This window comes from Oryctolagus cuniculus, chromosome 9 (genome assembly GCF_051225735.1).
Source record: "Oryctolagus cuniculus isolate XC-2025 breed Fujian yellow rabbit chromosome 9, ASM5122573v1, whole genome shotgun sequence".
In the NCBI taxonomy this organism is placed as follows: domain Eukaryota; kingdom Metazoa; phylum Chordata; class Mammalia; order Lagomorpha; family Leporidae; genus Oryctolagus; species Oryctolagus cuniculus.
Genome location: NC_142875.1, coordinates 115,809,734 through 115,829,781, shown reverse-complemented (window position 1 = coordinate 115,829,781; position 20,048 = coordinate 115,809,734). Strand labels below are relative to the sequence as shown.

Below are 20,048 nucleotides of genomic sequence, written 5' to 3'. Positions count from 1 at the left end.
AGGGAGCAGGAAGAAAGGCAGGAGTACAGCTGGGAGGGAGGGAGGGAGGGGGGAGGAAGAATCATCATGTTCAGAAATCTGTATATACTAAATGCATGAAGTTGTATTCCTTAAACAAAATAATAAAAAAAAAACAATGATAGCAGTAAAAAATAAAGGCATATTCTGAAAACTACTGTAGGAAAGCATTTTGAGAGTTATTATTAGATGACAGAAATGTGGGGTGGAGTTTGTCTGAGAGAAATGACAGCAGCAATAAAAAGGAAGTCAAAAGCATACGTTTGGCTTCAGTCAGCATACTTCCAGAAGCCAGGGCTGACCAAGAAGGAGCAGAGAAGCAAGATGAACGACGTGAAGCTTGCTGTCCTGGGTGGTGAAGGGACAGGGAAATCTGGTGAGTGATGTTTTGTATGACATGGGATTCAATACAGCAAGAGTGAGAAACACAATGACAGGTTTAAGATTAACTTATATATAAAAGGAATACATACGTATACCTACATAAACACACATGTGTATATCGATATAATAATGATGTCTGTCACTGGGATGATATGTAGACTATTTTTAACAGCATTTTTCATTTTTATAGTCAAATGAATGTGTATGTGTTGAATATAGAGACATGGAGCAGCAAAACTGTTTATAATGTTAATTGTCAACTAATCATTGAGGCTTAAAATTGAGAGAAATTCTCTCCATTACTAACCCACCTACTTCTACATCAACCCACCTGCCCTCTCCCCTCTATTGACTAAGCAATGGCCATGCAAGGACTCTCCTGAAATGAGATCTTGGGTAGAGAGAGGTTCACGGCAAGCTGTGAATAATGTTTAAATGCATGGTGGTCAAGAGAGATATGCCACATTATTTCACATTTTAAACATTGATTGAGGCTTGTTCTGTGACTACCCTGCGATCTATCCTGGAGAACATTCCTGTGTGGTTGAGAAGAATGGGGATTTTGTAGCCTTTGGATGGGATGTTCTGTAGAGGTCCACTAACTCTGCTGTTTCAGGGAAGAATATCTTGAAACTGGGCAACATTTGGTCTAACAATGGATGCCATGTTTTTGTTTTATTTTGTTTTGTTTTGCTTTGCTTTGTTTTGTTCCATCCATGCATACGGGCAGCAAGGACGCCAACAACAGAGTTGTTTGGAACCTAATGAATAATAACATAATATGTGGACACCCCTAGGAGCTGCTGTTATGTAAACTGATACAAAGGTCCTTTACATATTTCCTGGATTTTTAAGTCCTAATATTGTTAAACATATTCAATGCTTGATGATGTCCTGTCACTCTTGTATCTAAATGTGATTTCAAAAAGTTCCTGGAAATTGCATTCTCTTTTAATTTTATTTATCTATGGATGTTTGGAAGTACCTCTATGAAGTGGTAACTTGTAGTCAAATTTAATTTGTTAGAGAAAAAGGGAGATGCCATAATTCCTGCACCTTAAATGTAATAAATCTCTTTCTCTTACAAAAGGTAAGTTGACTTACATGTTTCCACTCAGGAACTGACTCCATAGGACATAAAGGTGTAGCGCTCTATGATCACTTTCTTTCTAGCTTCCTGATCATTGTGGTTTTACTATGGCAACGCTGTTATTATTCAGAGGGAACTTAATACAGCTTGAAGGTCTTGAAGAATGTTTACAAATTTTTGATCAAACTTCATGTACATAACTGAATTTATCTGTATCCTAAAATGCAACAGATGCTAAATCTAGCCTGTTTGTTTTGCAGCACTGACAGTAAGGTTTCTTACCAAGAGATTCATTGGAGAATATGCTTCTAATTTTGGTAAGTTAATTCTCTAACAATTTTTTAACCTTCAAATTTCAACAACATGATCGAACTCCAATTAAATTCAAAAGGACTTAGATAAAATCTGCCATTTCTACATTTATTAGGCAAATCATTTCTTCACAAATTCTGGGTAGAAATACCAAAATAAGTACTTGAATGATCTTTTCTGATAGAATTAACCCAATTTGATGATAAGTACTATGAATTAAAAAATCAATTATTAACTTTGAAAATATATTAATGTGGGTTCCTCCACTAAAATATTATAGAATATGTAAACGTAAATATGAATATTTCTTGGAAGTTACAACAATAGATTATTGAAATAATTTCGAAATTAAATTAACATCTGTTAAAATATAGGTACAGATTTATGATGAAAGCACAAGAAAACACAAATAAACATTTATTTTTTAAATAAACATATTTTTATCAAACAACATGAAAATAATAGCAAAATTATACCTAATTAAAATCTTATTACTATTTAGGTTGCTTATGTAAATTTAAAAAAAATTCTAAGAGTCCAGGGCACCTTACTACAGTTTTAGGATCTTTTCACTAACTCTACTACAACTTTTTTGTTATTTTGATAAGAATTATGATGACATGAGTAGCAGCACAAATGTAATATCACAAAATGTCAAAATTTTGCCACAATGTTAACAATACTTATTTATTCAGAAATTAATCAATATAATAGCAATAATGTTTACTTAATCAAAGGCATGGTGATAAGGAAAGAATTTTGTTCTTAACAAGAGTGACAGAATTACAGGAAGAATGAGAATTGAGAAAAAGAATTTCTTTTTCAATATTGCTTATCTAGAGTAAAGGAAATTATGAATGATTGCACTTGTGTTTTCCCATGAGAAATACAAACAGTAAAATCTTGCATTCCTGATCCATGAAGCAACATTATTAGAGTATTGCAGAAAATAACTTCAAGGTAGTGCACTGTAGTTTTTCCTACATAAATCCTGAGTAGTGTTTCAGCCTATATGGCATTGCAAGTATGTTAGGATAAGTGCTTAAAAATTATTTATAGAAGGAAAAAAAGTCAAAAAGTGAAAAATGTTTCTAATATGTCAATTCTGGTGGCACCAACTTCAATAATGAAAGTCAACATAATGTACAAACTCGAATGCACAAATGAGAAAATTTTCTAGAACCAAAAATTTTAAATTAAGCAGCATAATATCAAAACATAACAAAAACAACCAAACACCTCATCTTAATCTTTTATATGATATAGTAACAAAAATAAATGAAATGTTGACATATTTCTAGCTGTTACACTTGACAAAAATATAAGACTTAGAACCATTTTGAAAGGACAAATTATCAATGTCACTAGCTGTATCTGTGCAAAGAAGCAAAAACCACCTTAGCCTGTAGTAGAAGGCTAGAAGGGGAAATAATAAAATGTTAAAATTTTGAGAGTGACCCTACCCAGAGATTTTTGAGATTTGAGATCATATTTTAAAATGTCTAGAAGGAAAACGTATGGTTTTAGTCAATAGCAAATCTACAAGAACATCAGACATTGAGTTCTAGGTGTGTTAACATTGATATGTCTACTAAACTTCTAAATGGAGATGTCCTTTAGCAAGTGGTTTGTATTTGGAGTTCAGGGAAGAGACCTGGATCCTCTAGGATGTTGCTTTATCAGAAATCACTGGAGTATGCAGGTTTGGGCTGGATAAAGTCAGCAGAGACAGAAGTAGGGAAGAAATGTGTAAAGGGGTGTATGATTGTGGGAAGACCTTGGAGACAAGTCAGTAGACAAAGTTTAAAATGGAGCAACAGGAAATAAAAAAGACAGGGGCATGCACTGCTTGGAAGGCAGTGTGAAGGAAACATTTTAGGGAGCTGGAGTGACCAACGGCACTAAGGCATAAGACAAATTAGATCTAATCTGAGAACTAGAGTCTAGAAACAGTTAAATAGTTTTGGCATGTTTGTAAGATACAATCATGCTGGAAACATTCATGATGAAGACGAGAGGGACAGAATTGTTGGAGCCTTGTCTTCCAGTAGGTAAGAAGAAATCCCTAGTTGACTGAATATCCCTTGGATAGGAACACAGATATTTCAACCATAGGACAGAGTGGAAGTCTATGGGCACCAAGGGATGCAAATAATTAGATATAGTGGTGAAGTTTATCTGGAAGAAACATACCTGAGATAATATGAAAAGTACATGTTTTGGGTCACCCAAAATGAAGAAAAGTTACTATACTATCCCACTGTGGTTGAATTTGCTATACTATGATGTAGATATTAGTCTAATTTTTACTCTGATGTTTTTCCATACTGACAATGAATATACACTTTTTTGCAGAATCTATTTATAGTAAACACTTGTGTTTGGAAGGGAAACAGCTTAATCTGGAAATATATGACCCTTGTTCTCAAGTAAGTAGAACAAAATGTCATATTTTATTTTTTCAGTAATATTTTGTAGATTGATGAAGATAAGTGAAATATTACCAGTGTTAATGCTGAATTGTTTTCTCAATTTTAATTACTATAATTTTTAAGAGATTACTTTTCATGTTGTAAACTCCATTTTCTGACTTTGTAAATTTATGTCAAAATTTCACATTACAAATATGTTTAAAATAGCAATATTTATAACATACCATGTCACAGTGTGTCAGAAATTTCTAAGTTTAATGGCCATCAACTCAGTTTACATTTTCACTAAATTGCATCCATAACTAATAAGTTGTCAACAGACCGTAAGTAAGATGAGTTTTGATAACAAACTGGTTTGTTCATTCAACAAACACAATTAGTAGAACTAGGATTACTTAAGCAAGAGAGGAAATGCATAGCCATTTCATATTGCAAAATATTTCCTTATTAATGTGAAATATCCACTTTGATTTGTTCAGTTAAACTTTGCTAATATTTTCCTTTCTTGTTATTTAAATCTGACCCGGCACAGACAACTGGTGCATGTTCTTTCTCATATGTAGCAGCTAAAAGAAGGAAAAAAAAAAAAAAAAACCACCTCAATCTGCACATGCTCTGGGAAGAGTGGTGGGATGGTGGGAGTTAGGATTAACAATTAAGGGAATCTGGGTGTGGTTCATTAATTGTGGCAAATATATTAACAATATGAGGTATTAATAATAGGGAAATCTAGGTGTGATTTATAGATTGTGGCAAATATATCATACCAATATAAGATGCTGAGATGCTGATAACTGAGGAAGCTAATCATGAGGTATATGGTAACTTTTTGCACTGCTTCACAATTTCTGTTTTGTAAATTTAAAACTATTCTGAAATATACTATAGAAAAGCAAACCCAGTACCAAAAATCAACAGATATTTCATTGACTAACATGAGTAGAAAATATTATCTCTTTTCAATGAACTATGTGGCTATTAATTCAAAAGAAAATTGTTATATTTTAAATAATTTCCCAAAAATTGACATTTTCTTATAGAAAAGTTGTAAAATAATACAGGCACAACTTTATTTTAGTTCCTCTTTAATTTAAAAAATTTGATAACTTTTAATTAGAGAAAAATGAAATAGAGAAACAAAGAAAGCACATTTTGGAAAATACAAGTCTTCAGTTATCTAAGTCTCTCCCACGTGAAATGAGTCCCCATTACTTAACTGTTTAAAGTGTAAAACAGAGGTACTGGAACCAACCATTTTCAATGCACTTGATTTCTTTTCAGCCACAGAAAGCAAGCTTCTCCCTCACGAGTGAGCTTCACTGGGCCGATGGGTTTATTATTGTTTATGACATTAGTGACAGGTCTTCGTTTGCTTTTGCAAAAGCACTGATCTACAGAATTCGGGAGCCACAAACTAGCCATTGTAAAAGGTAAGGTACTTCATTCCTCTCACTTTCATTTTAGTAAATCATCTTATAGCTGTAAGCATCATTAGGAAGAATTTAGTACAGCCTTCCAATTACAAAATTTAACAGCCCTGAACAATTCACCTTCCCATTCCACGGGAGTTACACATGTAGTAAAAGGAGTAAGATGAGAATGCTTTATATCCTGGCTGACATAAACAGTTACTCGCCCTGAGTAAATGGCTATTTTACAAGACAGCTTCTATTGTTAACATGACATTCAGTTGCAAAATAATGGTCCTCTGTACACAAGATAGTTCACTTTTCAACCTTTCCTTTTCATTCTCACAAAAGTGTTAAGGATACTAAATAAATCCAGATTTATTACATTTGGCATCCTGTGAAATCCAATTCCTAGTCATATTGGGTTGTTCAATCTATCAAAGCAAAGTAGACTGAATAATCAAACTGTTTACAAATTCTAAGTATGAGAATACATTTTCCTCCATCTGACCTCCTAAAACAAAGAGCTTATCAACAATTCTCCATCGTAAATATCTTAACACAGGAACTATGAATAAAAGTGCCTTATATTATTGTTGCGTTAGTAGTTGAAAACGTAAACATCTGAGTGTTCCATTTCACTCTCCATATTTTAATTGCTTTAGCTTTTTTGATTTAAGATATTTATTTGTGTTCAACATACTGGTGAAGATAATAGTGTTTTTAACCAGTTTGCCATTTGAATCCAAATAACAGTTCAATCTGGTATATAAAATGCAGAGTATTATCATGGAAGATTGAGATATATGCCTTTTACATCTATTTTAAGTGCCAAGAAACCATGAGATAGTATTTTTTTAAGATTTATTTATTTACTTGAAAGGCAAGGTTACAGAGAGGCAGAAGCAGAGAGAGAGGTCTTCCATCTGCTAGTTCACTCCCCAGATGGCCTCAATGGTTGGAGCTGTGCTGATCTGAAGCCAGGAGCCATGAGTTTCTTCTGGGTCTCCCACGTGGGTACAGGGGCCCCAGGACTTGGGTCATCTTCCACTGCTTTCCCAGGCCATAGCAGAGAGCTGGATCAGAAGTGGAGCAGCTGGGACTTGATGCTGGCGCTGCAGGTGGTGGCTTCACCCACTGTGCCACAGCACTGGCCCCAGACGGTAATTTACATATTACATTTCCTTGGAGGTGGCTAATGTACAGTATTGTTTACATTAGATTTACCTTAGTTAAATCATTTTAATCCCTAGAACTCATTTCTCTGATTATATAACTGATAGCAGGATGACAGGGGAGAATGATGTCATTTTATTGAGGTACCGCATGTCTGATTTCCTGGATTATGACTGATTTTTAAAAGTTGAATTATTTCAAATGTTGAATTTTGTATATTTGAACATCAAGACAGTAAACAGCACAAAATAAAATTCTTATGATTTTTTTTCTAAATCAAATAATCAGTCAAGAACAATTAAAAACCCATTGAAAATGCAAAAACCTACATATTTTTGACATTTTTAAAATAAGCTTCTGAATGTTTTGACTAAATCATTTCTAAAGTATTTTCAATTCTCATATGAAAAAATAGAGTAAAATATTGCACTCTTTTCTAAAATTATATCTGATATATGTAGCTTACCCTTCAAATATTTTCATGTACCATTCCTCACTCATCCTTTATAATAATTTGATAAACTAGACTGAAAAGGGTACAGTTAATGTCCTCCAAATACCACCACATACTGCTTTTTCTCCCACTGCTTGTACTCTTAAGTGAAAAAAAAAAAAAGCTTTTAATGGAATCTGAGGACAATACGAGTTGAAGATTGCATTTACCCACGTCTTCTGATTATAGATATCTTGGTAGAGTTTCATCTTGTTTAAAAGCTAATGGTTTAACTATATTTCTCAAAGCAAACACTATTGCCATAGTTTCAATATAACTAGGAAGAATATTGATATTTGCAAAAGCTATTTTATTTTTGAAAGAAACATTTTTAAAGCAGGAATGTCGTGCAAGGTCATGAGATGGTAAAGTTTTCTCCACAGAATGCTATAATAAAGAGTAACAAAGAAAACAGCAATGAATTTTGAATAATATTTTCCTAGGAAATTATATATAAATTGACTTTTTCATGACATTATTGTGTTAGTTGATAGATTTTTATTAGTCCTTACCTTAAACTTAATAATAAACATGAAAATAATATTTAACAAACATCTTTTATTGTCTGAGTTTTTGCTATGTAATTTTGTATACATCAGTTCATTTAATGTTTGTTAGAATTCTCTGGAAGACTTTTTACCACTTTTTACATACAAAAAAAATAAATTACAAAGATAAAAATGGAAAGACAAGTGGGAAAAATAATCATTCTTGAATAGTAAAAGGAACAAGAACTCCAGAATAAGTCTGTGTTACTTCAAATCCTATACTTTAAGGGCTTGTTTCTTTTGTACCACTTACCATATCCTATATCAATTATTTTTAAAGCTTTATTTATTTATTTGAAAGGTAGCATTACAGGGAGAGAGGAAGAGACAGAGAGAGAAAGAGACAGAGATCTTCCAACTGCTGGTCCTTTCCCTGAATGGCTGCAACAATGGAAGCTGGGCTTAGCTGGCGCCGCAGCTCACTAGGCTAATCCTCCACCTTGTGGCGCTGGCACACCGGGTTCTAGTCCCGGTCAGGGCGCCGGATTCTGTCCTGGTTGCCCCTCTTCCAGGCCAGCTCTCTGCTGTGGCCAGGGAGTGCAGTGGAAGTGCTTGGGCCCTGCACCCCATGGGAGACCAGGAGAAACACCTGGCTCCTCCCATCGGATCAGCGCGGTGAGCCAGCCGCAGCGCACCGGCTGCGGCAGCCATTGGAGGGTGAACCAACGGCAAAAGGAAGACCTTTCTCTCTGTCTCTCTCTCTCACTGTCCAACTGTCCACTCTGCCTGTAAAAAAAAAAAAAAAAGAAAAAGAAAAAAAAAAAAAAGAAAGAAGCTGGGCCAGACCTAAGCCAGGAGCCAGGAGCTTTATCCCGGTCTCCCACATGTGTGCAGGGGCCCAAGGACTTGGGCCATCTTCAGTTGCTTTCCCAGGTGCATTAGTAGTGGGCTATTTGGAAGCGGAGCTGCTGGGACCCAAACCAGTGCTCATATGGGATGATGTTGTAGCAAGCGATGATTTAACCTATAGCACCACAACACTGGCCCCCTAAAATATTTTTAAGTGATATATATACCACTATACATATACCTGAGCATGAATAACACATATAGACAATAATTTTTTTTCTTTTTTGATTCATAATACTTTGGATATAAACCTACCTGTAAAAAAAATTGCTAAGACAAACTTGCCCAAAATTGTGTATCTGTGTTTCAGAGCTGTGGAGGCATCAGTGCTCTTGGTTGGCAACAAGCAAGATCTAGGTCACGTGCGGGAAGTTGGCTGGGAGGAAGGACAAAAGCTGGCACTGGATAACCGATGCCAATTCTGTGAACTGTCTGCAGCAGAGCAGTCTCTGGAGGTAGAGATGATGTTTCTGCAAATTATCAAGGACATCCTGACAAGCTTCAAACTCAAAGAAAAGAGAAGACCCAGTGGATCTAAATCAATGGCCAAATTGATCAATAATGTATTCGGAAAGAGAAGGAAATCTGTTTAGTAGACATGTAATCCTAGGGGATTTGTTAGATCAGAGTTTCAAACGTTCACACAATAATTAAAATTCTCCTTTGTATGCATTTTTTAAAAAGAAATTCTTTTTTTAGAGATATGGTATGATTGAACATTTGGAATACAGAGTTTAGCTTTTTGGTTCATTTTGTTTTTATTAATCTTTTTGGTTGTTTGTATCCACTTCACCCTTCTACACACATAACCTTTATCTAATTGCACAAAATAACACTCATTGTAGTCTTTTGATGGATAGCTATCCGATTTACCAGCCCAAACAAATTCTGCTAATGTAATTTTATTTAACTATCATTCTACAGTCTGAGGTTTATTTTACATAGTTCTTTTGAATTAAGTGTCTAGTTATATTCATAGGATAACATATTATAGGGCATAATGTAGTACAGGGCTTAAATTATCAATGTGAACATTTTTGATCTATTTAATAAAATTCATGAATGGAATTTTACATTTCTTTATAATAATTCAATGAGTTATGTGATATTACACATACTTTATAACTTGAGACTCACAAAGTTAAAGTCCTTTCACAGAAGTATACATTTTATCGTAGGTCTGATGATGAAAAAGTGTCTCCTTGCTGTATGCAGTGACAAGGACAATTATCACATCCTTTTCAGATTAACAGATTAGTCTACTGTAGTTCATTTAGATTCCCATACATCAGAAGAAAGGTAAAAAATTAAACCCTGCTGGAAAATCCCTACATAACTTTGTGTTGTTTTAAGATTTATTTTTATTTATTTGAAAGGCAGAGTTATAGAGAGAACAAGAGCGACAGAGAAAAGAGAATATCTTCCATCAATTGGTTTACTCCCCAAATGGCTGAAACAACCAGGGCTGTGCCATGCCAAAACCAGGAGCCTAGAGCTTTTTCCAGGTCTCCCACATGGGTGCAGGGGCCTAAGCACACTTACATCTTCCACTGCTTTTCTAGGCACATTAAGCAGAGAGCTGGATTGGAAGTGAAACAGCTGGGACTCCTCTGGCACCCATATGGGATGCTTGTGTCACAGGTGGTAGCTTTACCCACCAAGCCACAATGCTGCCCCCTCACCTCACTTTGAAGGCTTTTTGCTCTGAAAGAAATATTTTAAAATTGAATACAGATATGTGGGACTTTTTGTATTAATTAAATTACCATTTCCTATGAAAGATAACTGTCTGCCTTTTACCTCTTAGACCACAGTGCCCCTGCTGGTGATCTTGCTGAATTTTGCCAAGTACTGCCTTTTTTTTTTTAACTTTTATTTAATGAATATAAATTTCCAAAGTACAGAATATTGATTACAATGGCTTCCCCCCCATAACGTCCCTCCCACCCACAACCCTCTCCTTATCCACTCCCTCCCCCCTTCCATTCACATCAAGATTCATTTTCGTTTCGCTTTATATACAGAAGATCAGTTTAGCATACATTAAGTAAAGATTTCAACAGTTTGCTCCCACACAGAAACATAAAGTGAAAAATACTGTTTGAGTACTAGTTATAGCATTAAATCTCAATGTACAGCACACTAAGGACAAAGATCCTACATGAGGAGTAAGTGCACAGTGACTCCTATTGTTGACTTAACAAATTGACACTCTTGTTTATGGCGTCAGTAATCACCCTAGGCTCTTGTCATGAGCTGCCAAGGCTATGGAAGCCCCCTGAGTTCACTGACTCTGATCATATTTAGACAAGGCCATGGTCAAAGTGGAAGTTCTCTCCTCCCTTCAGAGAAAGGTACCTCCTTCTTTGATGACCCATTCTTTCCACTGGGATCTCACTCGCAGAGATCTTTCATTTAGGTTTTTTTTTTTTTTTTTTCCCCCAGAGTGTCTTGGCTTTCCATGCCTGAAATACTCTCATGGGCATTTCAGCCAGATCCGCATGCCTTAAGGGCTGATTCTGAGGCCAGAGTGCTGTTAGGACATTTGCCATTCTATGGGTCTGCTGTGTATCTCACTTCCCATGTTGGATCATTCTCTCCCTTTTTGATTCTATCAGCTAGTATTTGCAGACACTATTCTTGTTTATGTGATCCCTTTGGTTCTTAGTCCTATCAGTGTGATCAATTGTGAACAGAAATTGATCACTGGGACTAGTGAGATGGCATTGGTACATGCCACCTCGATGGGATTGAATTCGAATTCCCTGGTATGTTTCTAACTCCACCGTTTGAGGCAAGTCAGCTTGAGCATGTCCCGAATTGCACATCTCTTCCCTTTGTTATTCCCACTCTTATATTTAACAGCGATCACTTTTCAGTTAAGTTTCAGCACTTAAGAAGAATTGTGTATTGATTACAGTATTCAACCAAAAGTATTAAGTAGAACAAACAAAAAAAATACTAAGAGGGATAACATATTATGTTGAGTGAAATAAGCCAATCCCAAAGGGACAAATACCACTTGTTCTCCTTGATAGGTGACAACTAACTGAGCAAGTACTGCCTTTAAAGTTGAGATCCTCGGTTCTAATTTCAGCTGTATTATTGATAATTAAAATAGGTCTTAAACAATTTAAGCAGGAGTTTCAAGTGTTGCTACACATACTTGGGTAATATATATTGGAGAACTCCCAGGACCAATATGGAAAAATAGTGAGCCCCTAGAGAGTGTTTGGATCAGAGTGAAGGAGGAGTGACAATACTGGACTGTTGCATCTGAGAGCATTCACTGACATGGGATCACTCGTTCTGATTCACAATTCAACTGTTTAAGGTTGAAGCCCAGGGCTGGTCTACATAGCTTTCTGTTCATTAGAAGTGTGACCTTATTGATACACTAAAGTAAACGTAGTAGAAAAATAGAATCATGCTGCAGAACACACACCAGTTTCTGAATGTTCATGAGATGGGGAGTGGTGCTTGGAGCAAATACAGATTAGAATCAACAATCTAGCATTTGACTCTGTTCTTGGGGGAATTCAGGGGGCACTTCCTTTGCTGGGGAAGTAGGGAATGTAGTGCAGAGGAGGCACAGACAGCTCTGAGAAGCTTAGCAGTAACTGTGCTCCATGGACCTGGAGTTGACGGTAGATGAACTCTGTTCTACATGCACGGATTGAGCTGTGCTCCTCAGTATCAGTGTAGAGGAGAGAATCCTAGAACATCGAATCTGCTGCCTCTACAAGGGTGCTTCAAAAATTTGAGAGGAATAGAAATTTGGTACAAGACAGTTTTTAAATTTATGCATAGTTTTCAGATGATATGTATTTTCTCAGACCTTTTGGAAGATTCCTTGTATTTCTTCATGTACACATCTCTCTAAAGAGATAGTGCCATGTCCAGGGTTGAGGCTCCACTTTTGATACTGACAAGTTGGATATTTAGTAGTGATGTGCCCAGTGAGCCATACTGTGGGAAAGTTGAGATTGTGGATCAGTGCATTACTTCCACCAGGGTCATTGTCATTGTGAATCCATTGCCTAAGCACAGGGACCAGGAAAAGAGGCAGCTTGAATTCTACTCAACAGGTACGCTTTTAAGTCTGTGTAAAGTGATTTCTCTTTGGTGGATATGCTTTGGTGGGTACTAACATGATATAAAAAGACAAGGACAGTTTATGACCTCTCTGAAAGATCCATATATATATTTTTTTCCTTCAGACCTCCATTCTTTGATCTTTAAGTCTTACCTCTTCCAGATCTCATAACAACCAACAAATGTTTAATGACTGCCCAGACATAAGTATACTACATGGCACCTCTCCTTTTACACAGGAAATACAACAAACTATGCTTCTTGAAGTTTTGCCAGCAGGAATAATTCCATTTGTTAATAAACGTCATGGTTACTTCTGCCTAGGACTGTAACGAGGCTTCATTCTCTTTTGCTGGACTAAAATGTGAGTTGTAACTGAAGAAATATTTCTGGACTGGCATTGTGGTGTAGCAGGTTAAGCCACTGACTGAAACATGGTACCAGGTGCTCCACTTCTGGCTCAGCTCCCTGTAAATGCCCTGAGAAAAGCAGCAAAACATGACTCAAATACTTGGGCTCCTGCACCCATGTGGGAGACCTGGATGAAGTTTATGGCCCCTGGCTTCAGTCTGACCCAGCCCTGACCATTGTGGTTATTTAAGGAGTGAGCCAGTGGATGGAAAATTCTCTCTCTCTCTCTACTTCTGTATTTCAAATAAGTAAATAAATTATTTAAAAAAAAGTGAAGAATGATTTTGATAAAATAGTAGAACTGATTTTAGAGTGTTAGGTGAATGAAAAATAAACTTCCATTGTGTAAAATTTTATTAGTCTACTATTTGTAGGAATTTCTTTGATCATTTATATTTTCATTATTGATTATAGATTACATATATATAGCTAGATAAATATGGATATGGATTGTATATATGTATCAGTATATTTATACATCAATATAAGCAGTTATATTTCAATAAGTGTTTTTTTGGTTTGTTATTTTACTAGATGATCTCAATCTTGATTCTTTGGAATCATATTCCCAGTTAAAGGAAAATGTGTTGAGAATGGTTTTGTATTAAGTATAACACATTTATCCATGTTACATTTAATAATTTTAACACAAAAATGATATTCAAATTCTTTAATACCTTAATCTATGCATGTGTATATGTGATAAATCAGAGTGGAAAATTTCTGTTATGGGATCTATTTTTATTTTTATATATGTAAATTTAATTATCTTACTATTTTTTAGCAAGATGGCCTGGGAAGATATATCTTAGTTACAAGGAGTTAATGTATCATGTTCCAATGAACAAGAATTAATATATTTCAATTTTTTCCTATGAAACAGCTTTAGAAATGAACAGTTGATTACTTTTCATAGAGCTATTTAGAAGTATTGAGTTGTGGCAGGTGCTGGGAAGAGCAGGTTAGGCAGACTCTGGGATGTCCACATCATATACCGGAAAGCCTGGTTCGAGTTCTGTGTTCTCTGGTTCTACTCCAGCTTCCTGCTAATGTGTATCTTGCAGGCAGTGGCTCAAATACTTGGGTGCCTGTCAGGAATTGAAGACCTGAATAGATTTCTTGGCTCCTGGCTTTGGCCTGACTAGCCCTGAATGTTGTGCATTATTGCATACATTTTGGGACTAAACCAGCCAATGGAAGACTTTTGCCTGCTTTCTCTCTCTCCTCTTTCCCTTGTTCTTCATTTCATGCAAGTAACAAAAAACAAAAGTATCAAGTTAATTCTCCCTTTAATGATGTGGCAGTTTAAAAACATGTACACACAGTTTTTGATACTTCTCTCATTAGAGTTGATTCTGATTTCATTTCCTTGGATTATGAATCAGTCTGATTCTGTCTTATCAGAAGGAATGGGAAAGAAACAGTATGTTTGCCTTGTGAAGCCAGGTTAATAAAGGAGATCGAGTTTCCAGCTGTTTCTACGTCCCCTAGAAATCTGCTTTGGGATACCGAAGCCAACATGTATGAAAGTGACCAGATTGAAGGCACCAGGACACAAATCTCACATAAAGTTAGTGTCCACAGAAGCCCATCTTCAGGTGATTCAAGCCTCTATCCTTTGGACTACCTCTGCCCACAGCAGGTAAAACAGAGATGAGTTACTCTCACCAAGTCCTGTCCTGATTATTGATTTGTGAACATAATAAATATGCCCTTTATCTTGGAAGTGTTGCATAGCAATAGATACCATAAAATATAATTCATTGAAACGTCCAGCAACTCATCCTGTACAAAATGCTTGGCTTTCCTACTAGGGAGGAAAAGGATGAAAAAAATAATCCTTCGAGCAGATTCAAATTGCCTAGAACATGAAGTTACTCCATACATTTCCTTGTGAATGTAATTTATTTGGAAAGCAACTTTAAAAACTTTAAAAATAATAAATTGCATTTTTCCAAAATGAGAAGAAACACATCTACCTACAGAGAAACAAATACATCAACATTAGGCCATAGAATGTTGTAGGCTGAGGATAGTAAGTGTGTCTATAAATCTCAGAGATAGTTAAGCTGTATCTCTGGGCTGGGAATTGCTGGCATTGCCTGTGCTGCTTCTAGGAAAAAAGATGCTGTCATTTGCTTTGGATGAGCTTCAATGAGATAACACATAATGAGGGGCAAGCGCTGAGGAAGGAATGCCAAAGGGGAGGGGTCTTTAAAATGCTTTTGATTTAATACAAGGCATGCACTATTAATAAAGAGGTTGAATGATACCTGTATGTTTTATAGGTTTATAAATTGGCTGTAGTAAAATATTTTACATCTTAGATCACTAGGTATTGTTTCAGCTTATTATGGGAGATATCTATCTAGAGTTGACTGAATTGTATTAATCTGAACCTAGTTTAATGATGCCTTAACATTTTTATGGGGAAATTTAATGTTTGCAATATCCATGTTCCTTATTTGAAAGCGTGACTTATAGGTTTCTCATCTTCCTTAAATTATAAAATCCTTCAGCTAATAAAGGAAAATGATTATAGTTTGCAAAAAAGGCAAAGTCATTTAACAATCCATATAACTGTCTATTGTAGGGCTTTGCATAATAATTGTAATTTAGCTATTAGGGATTCTAAAGGCAGTTATCAGTCATACTCCACAATTCTTGGGAATCAGGCAAAGCCCAAATTATTTAAAGTATTTTAAATTCTCAAAGAAAAAAGGCATACCATAAATTTGAAATATGCTCTATAGTGATAAGATATTATTTCATAGGAAAAGGAAACCAACATAATAATTTCAAATGTGTAAGCCACCAAGTAGATTATTTTTCTTCTCTTTATACATAGACAGAGCATGTTTATTTTTTTAAATGGCAAGGCAAGTTACTCTAAGGAGGAAATCAGTACACAATAAACTGACAGTGGTAAAATGAAATTTGACCAAAAATTTAGTAATGCTGGAACAACTAAGGCATAGTGAATTAATACAATACAAAAAAAAAAACAGAAAAAAGGACAATAAGAGATGGAATAATTTGACATTGCATTAAAGTATAGGTGTAATTTGCTGGTATAGCTTTCAGACCATTTTATGGGACTTGGGGTATTTACCAACTACACTCTCAAAAACTTTTAAAGACACTTATGTAAAAATAGGCTGAGTTACTTTTTCAGCTATGGATTTATCTTCAGGTATTAGGTTTGCAAAATTTGGAGATATTTTACCCAAAAACATATTTGAAGATTAATATTCTTATGCTGAGTATAGAATGTTTAATTCATTCAAACAGCAATTATATAAAAAGACAAAAAACAATTGGTTGACTTTGATCAGAAGACTTAGAGACCTTAAATAAAAGAAGCCTATATTTAATTCATTTAATTCAGGTTGTCTTCATGACCTCCACATTATAAATGTGCCCTTTGAACCTTATATGTTTATAGTTATTTTAAATAAACAGATCATTAAGGTTAAACATATGTGTTTGCAGATCAAGGCTAACACAAACATATATGTACGTGTGTTTGTGTGTATGTGTATACAAGTACATGGTTGTCTGTTCTCAGATTAAATAGTGACTATATAGGAGGATAGTTCAAAAACTTCACGAAAATAAAATTAAAAGATAAGTCTACTGGGTTTTTTGTTGTTGTTGTTGTATAGTGGGGAAAGCTGCCACCTGTGACACGGGCATCTCATATGGCTGCTGGTTTGTGTCCCGGCTTCTCCACTTCTGATCCAACTCTCTGCTAATAGCCTGGGAAAAGAAGCAGAAGCTGGTCCAAATATTTGGGCCCCTGCCCCCCATGTGGGAGACTCAGAAGAAACTCCTGGCTCTTGGCTTCGGCCTGATCCTGTGTTGGTCATTGAACCCATCTGGGGATTGAACCAGTGGACGGAAGATTTCTCTTTGTCTCTCCTTTTCTCTCTGTAACTCTGACTTACAAAATAATATATTTCAAAATAAATAAATAAATCTTTTAAAAAGGAAATAAATTTATGTTGTGGCAAAAAATTAGAGAGTGTGAATAGTTTTTTATACTAAGTATTTTTCATGATTTTAATGATTTCCTTTTGTACATGAACTCATTCTCTGAAGGAATAAAAAGTGTCAAGTGAATTAAATGCAAAGAAAGAATGGGGATAGCAGGAAAAAGAAAAGAAAGGAAAAAGAAAAGATGTGAGAAATATTCCATTCAAAATTATAAAATCGGAAAATGATGACGTTCTCAAATGAATCCCTTTGAGAGAAAATGCAATTATAAAATGAAGAACAGCTAGACATATTCAGGATACCATAGAAGTTGATCTGGAATTACAATAGATGAGCAGTAGCTCAGTAATTTCACAAGCTACTTACATGAGTGGGTCTGTTAGAACACAGAGATTGAGAGCCTAGCTCATGGGAAAGAGGAATATCATCAAGTTACTCTGGAAACATTAGACGTCAGAGAATTCATGGCCATTTAACAAAAGGTTAGAAAATGAAAACTGTAAGAGAGGTATGTGAACGGAGGATTTTGTGCCAAAAGGAAAATAATCTGATGAATCATCATCAAAATTGGAAACTGAATTCACTACAATCTAGATAGATAGAGCATAAACTGTGGCTTGTGAAATTCAGATTAGTTTCAGGGAAGCATTCCTAAATGTAAGGACTAGAGTGAAATGAGATGGAATTTCATATGTGTGATGCCTGTGACACAGAAAGCCCTTTTCAACTCATTGGGCATCTTATTCCAAAACAGTGAATTAAATGCAACTAAGAACTATACAAAATGAGAAAATGACTTTTTTGGATACGTATTTCTTTACTGAACGTCTCACTTTAAAAAAGTACAACTTGTGGTATTCATAGTGACTACTTATATTACCTTATTTGTTTATTTTTGCATAATACCTCCTACTGTTTCAATCATCTGGTAGAGGAATCTAATGAAATATTGGAGATAAAAATAATTTTAAAAAGCAAAGAACTTTGGTCTGTGGAGTTCTTTTGTTTAATATATTTTTTTTTAAAAAAAGGTATTGTTGCTACAAGGAAAACACAAGCAACATGGCTCTGATGAATTTATTCTAACTTTGTGCACCTAATAGTAAGTGATATCTGTTTAAAAACTCTTTATCAGTTGCATAGTTTGCAAATATATTTTCCCATTCTGTTGGTTGCCTCTTCATTTTCCTGACCGTTTCTTTTGCAGTACAGAAACTTCTCAATTTGATGCAATCCCAAATGTTAATTTTGGCTTTGACTGCCTGTGCTTCTGGGGTGTTTTCCAAGAAGTCATTGCCGGTACCTATATCTTGCAGGGTTTTTCCAATGCTCTCTAATAATTTGATGGTGTCAGGTCATAGATTTAAGTCTTTAATCCATGTTGAGTGAATTTTTGTGTAAGGTGAAAGGTAGGGGTCTTGCTTCATGATTCTGCACGTGGAAATCCAATTTTCCCAACACCATTTATTGAATAGACTGTCCTTATTCCAGGGATTGGTTTTGGATCCTTGATCAAATATGAGTTGGCTGTAGATGTTTGGATTGATTTCTGGTGTTTCAATTCTGTTCCATTGGTCTATCCATCTGTTTCTGCACCAGTACCACTCTGTTTTGATAACAACTGCCTTGTAGTATGTCCTGAAATCTGGTATTGTGATGCCTCCGGCTTTGTTTTTGTTGTACAAGATTGCTTTAGCTATTCGAAGTTTCCTGTGTCTCCATTTGAATTTCAGCATCATTTTTTCCAGATCTGAGAAGAAGGTCTTCGGTATCTTGATTGGTATTGCATTGAATGTATAAATTGCTTTTGGGAGAATGGACATTTTGATGATATTGATTCTTCCAATCCATGAGCATGGAAGATTTTGCCATTTCTTGGTATCCTCTTCTATTTCTTTCTTTAAGGTTTTGTAATTTTCATCGTAGACATCTTTAACATCCTTGGTTAAGTTTATTCCAAGGTATTTGATTGTTTTTGTAGCTATTGTGAATGGGATTGATCTTAGAAGTTCTTCCTCAGCCATGGCATTGCCTGTGTATACAAAGGCTGTTGATTTTTGTACATTGCTTTTATACCCTGCTACTTTGCCAAACTCTTCTATGAGTTCCAATAGTCTCTTAGTAGAGTTCTTTGGGTCCCCTAAATAAAGAATCATGTCATCTGCAAAGAGGGATAGCTTGACTTCTTCCTTCCCAATTTGTATCCCTTTAATTTCTTTTTCTTGCCTAATAGCTCTGGCTAGAACTTCCAGAACTATATTGAATAGCAGTGGTGAGAGTGGGCATCCCTGTCTGGTACCAGATCTCAGTGGAAATGCTTCCAACTTTTCCCCATTCAATAGGATATTGGTCGTGGGTTTTTCACAGATTGCTTTGATTGTATTGAGGAATGTTCCTTCCATACCCAGTTTGCTTAGAGTTTTCATCATGAACGGGTGTTGTATTTTATCAAATGCTTTCTCGGCATCCATTGAGATAATCATTTGGTTTTTCTTCTGCAGTCTGTTAATGCGGTGTGTCACATTGATTGTTTTGCACACATTAAACCATCCCTGCATACCAGGGATAAATCCCACTTGGTCTAGATGGATGATCTTTCTGATGTGTTGTTGCATTCTATTGGCGAGAATTTTATTGAGGATTTTTGCATTTATGTTCATCAGGAATATTGGTCTGTAATTTTCTTTCAATGCTGCATCTTTTTCCGGCTTAGGGATTAAGGTGATGCTGGCTTCATAGAAAGAATTTGGGAGGACTCCCTCTTTTTCGATTGTTCTGAATAGTTTGAGAAGAATTGGAGTCAGTTCTTCTTTAAATGTCTGGTAGAATTCAGCA

General features: G+C 35.5%; 1 protein-coding gene across 1 annotated transcript; it reads left to right on the top strand.

Annotated features, from left to right (window-relative positions):
- The first annotated feature begins 237 nt into the window (after positions 1–237).
- RERGL (RERG like) lies at positions 238–9,784 on the top strand. Its single transcript, XM_002712743.6, has 5 exons — positions 238–394; positions 1,753–1,809; positions 4,160–4,233; positions 5,518–5,666; positions 9,022–9,784. Exons 1-5 carry the CDS (start codon positions 244–246, stop codon positions 9,302–9,304), a joined length of 714 nt encoding a protein of 237 aa, XP_002712789.2. The 5' UTR covers positions 238–243; the 3' UTR covers positions 9,305–9,784.
- Positions 9,785–20,048: the final 10,264 nt, after the last annotated feature.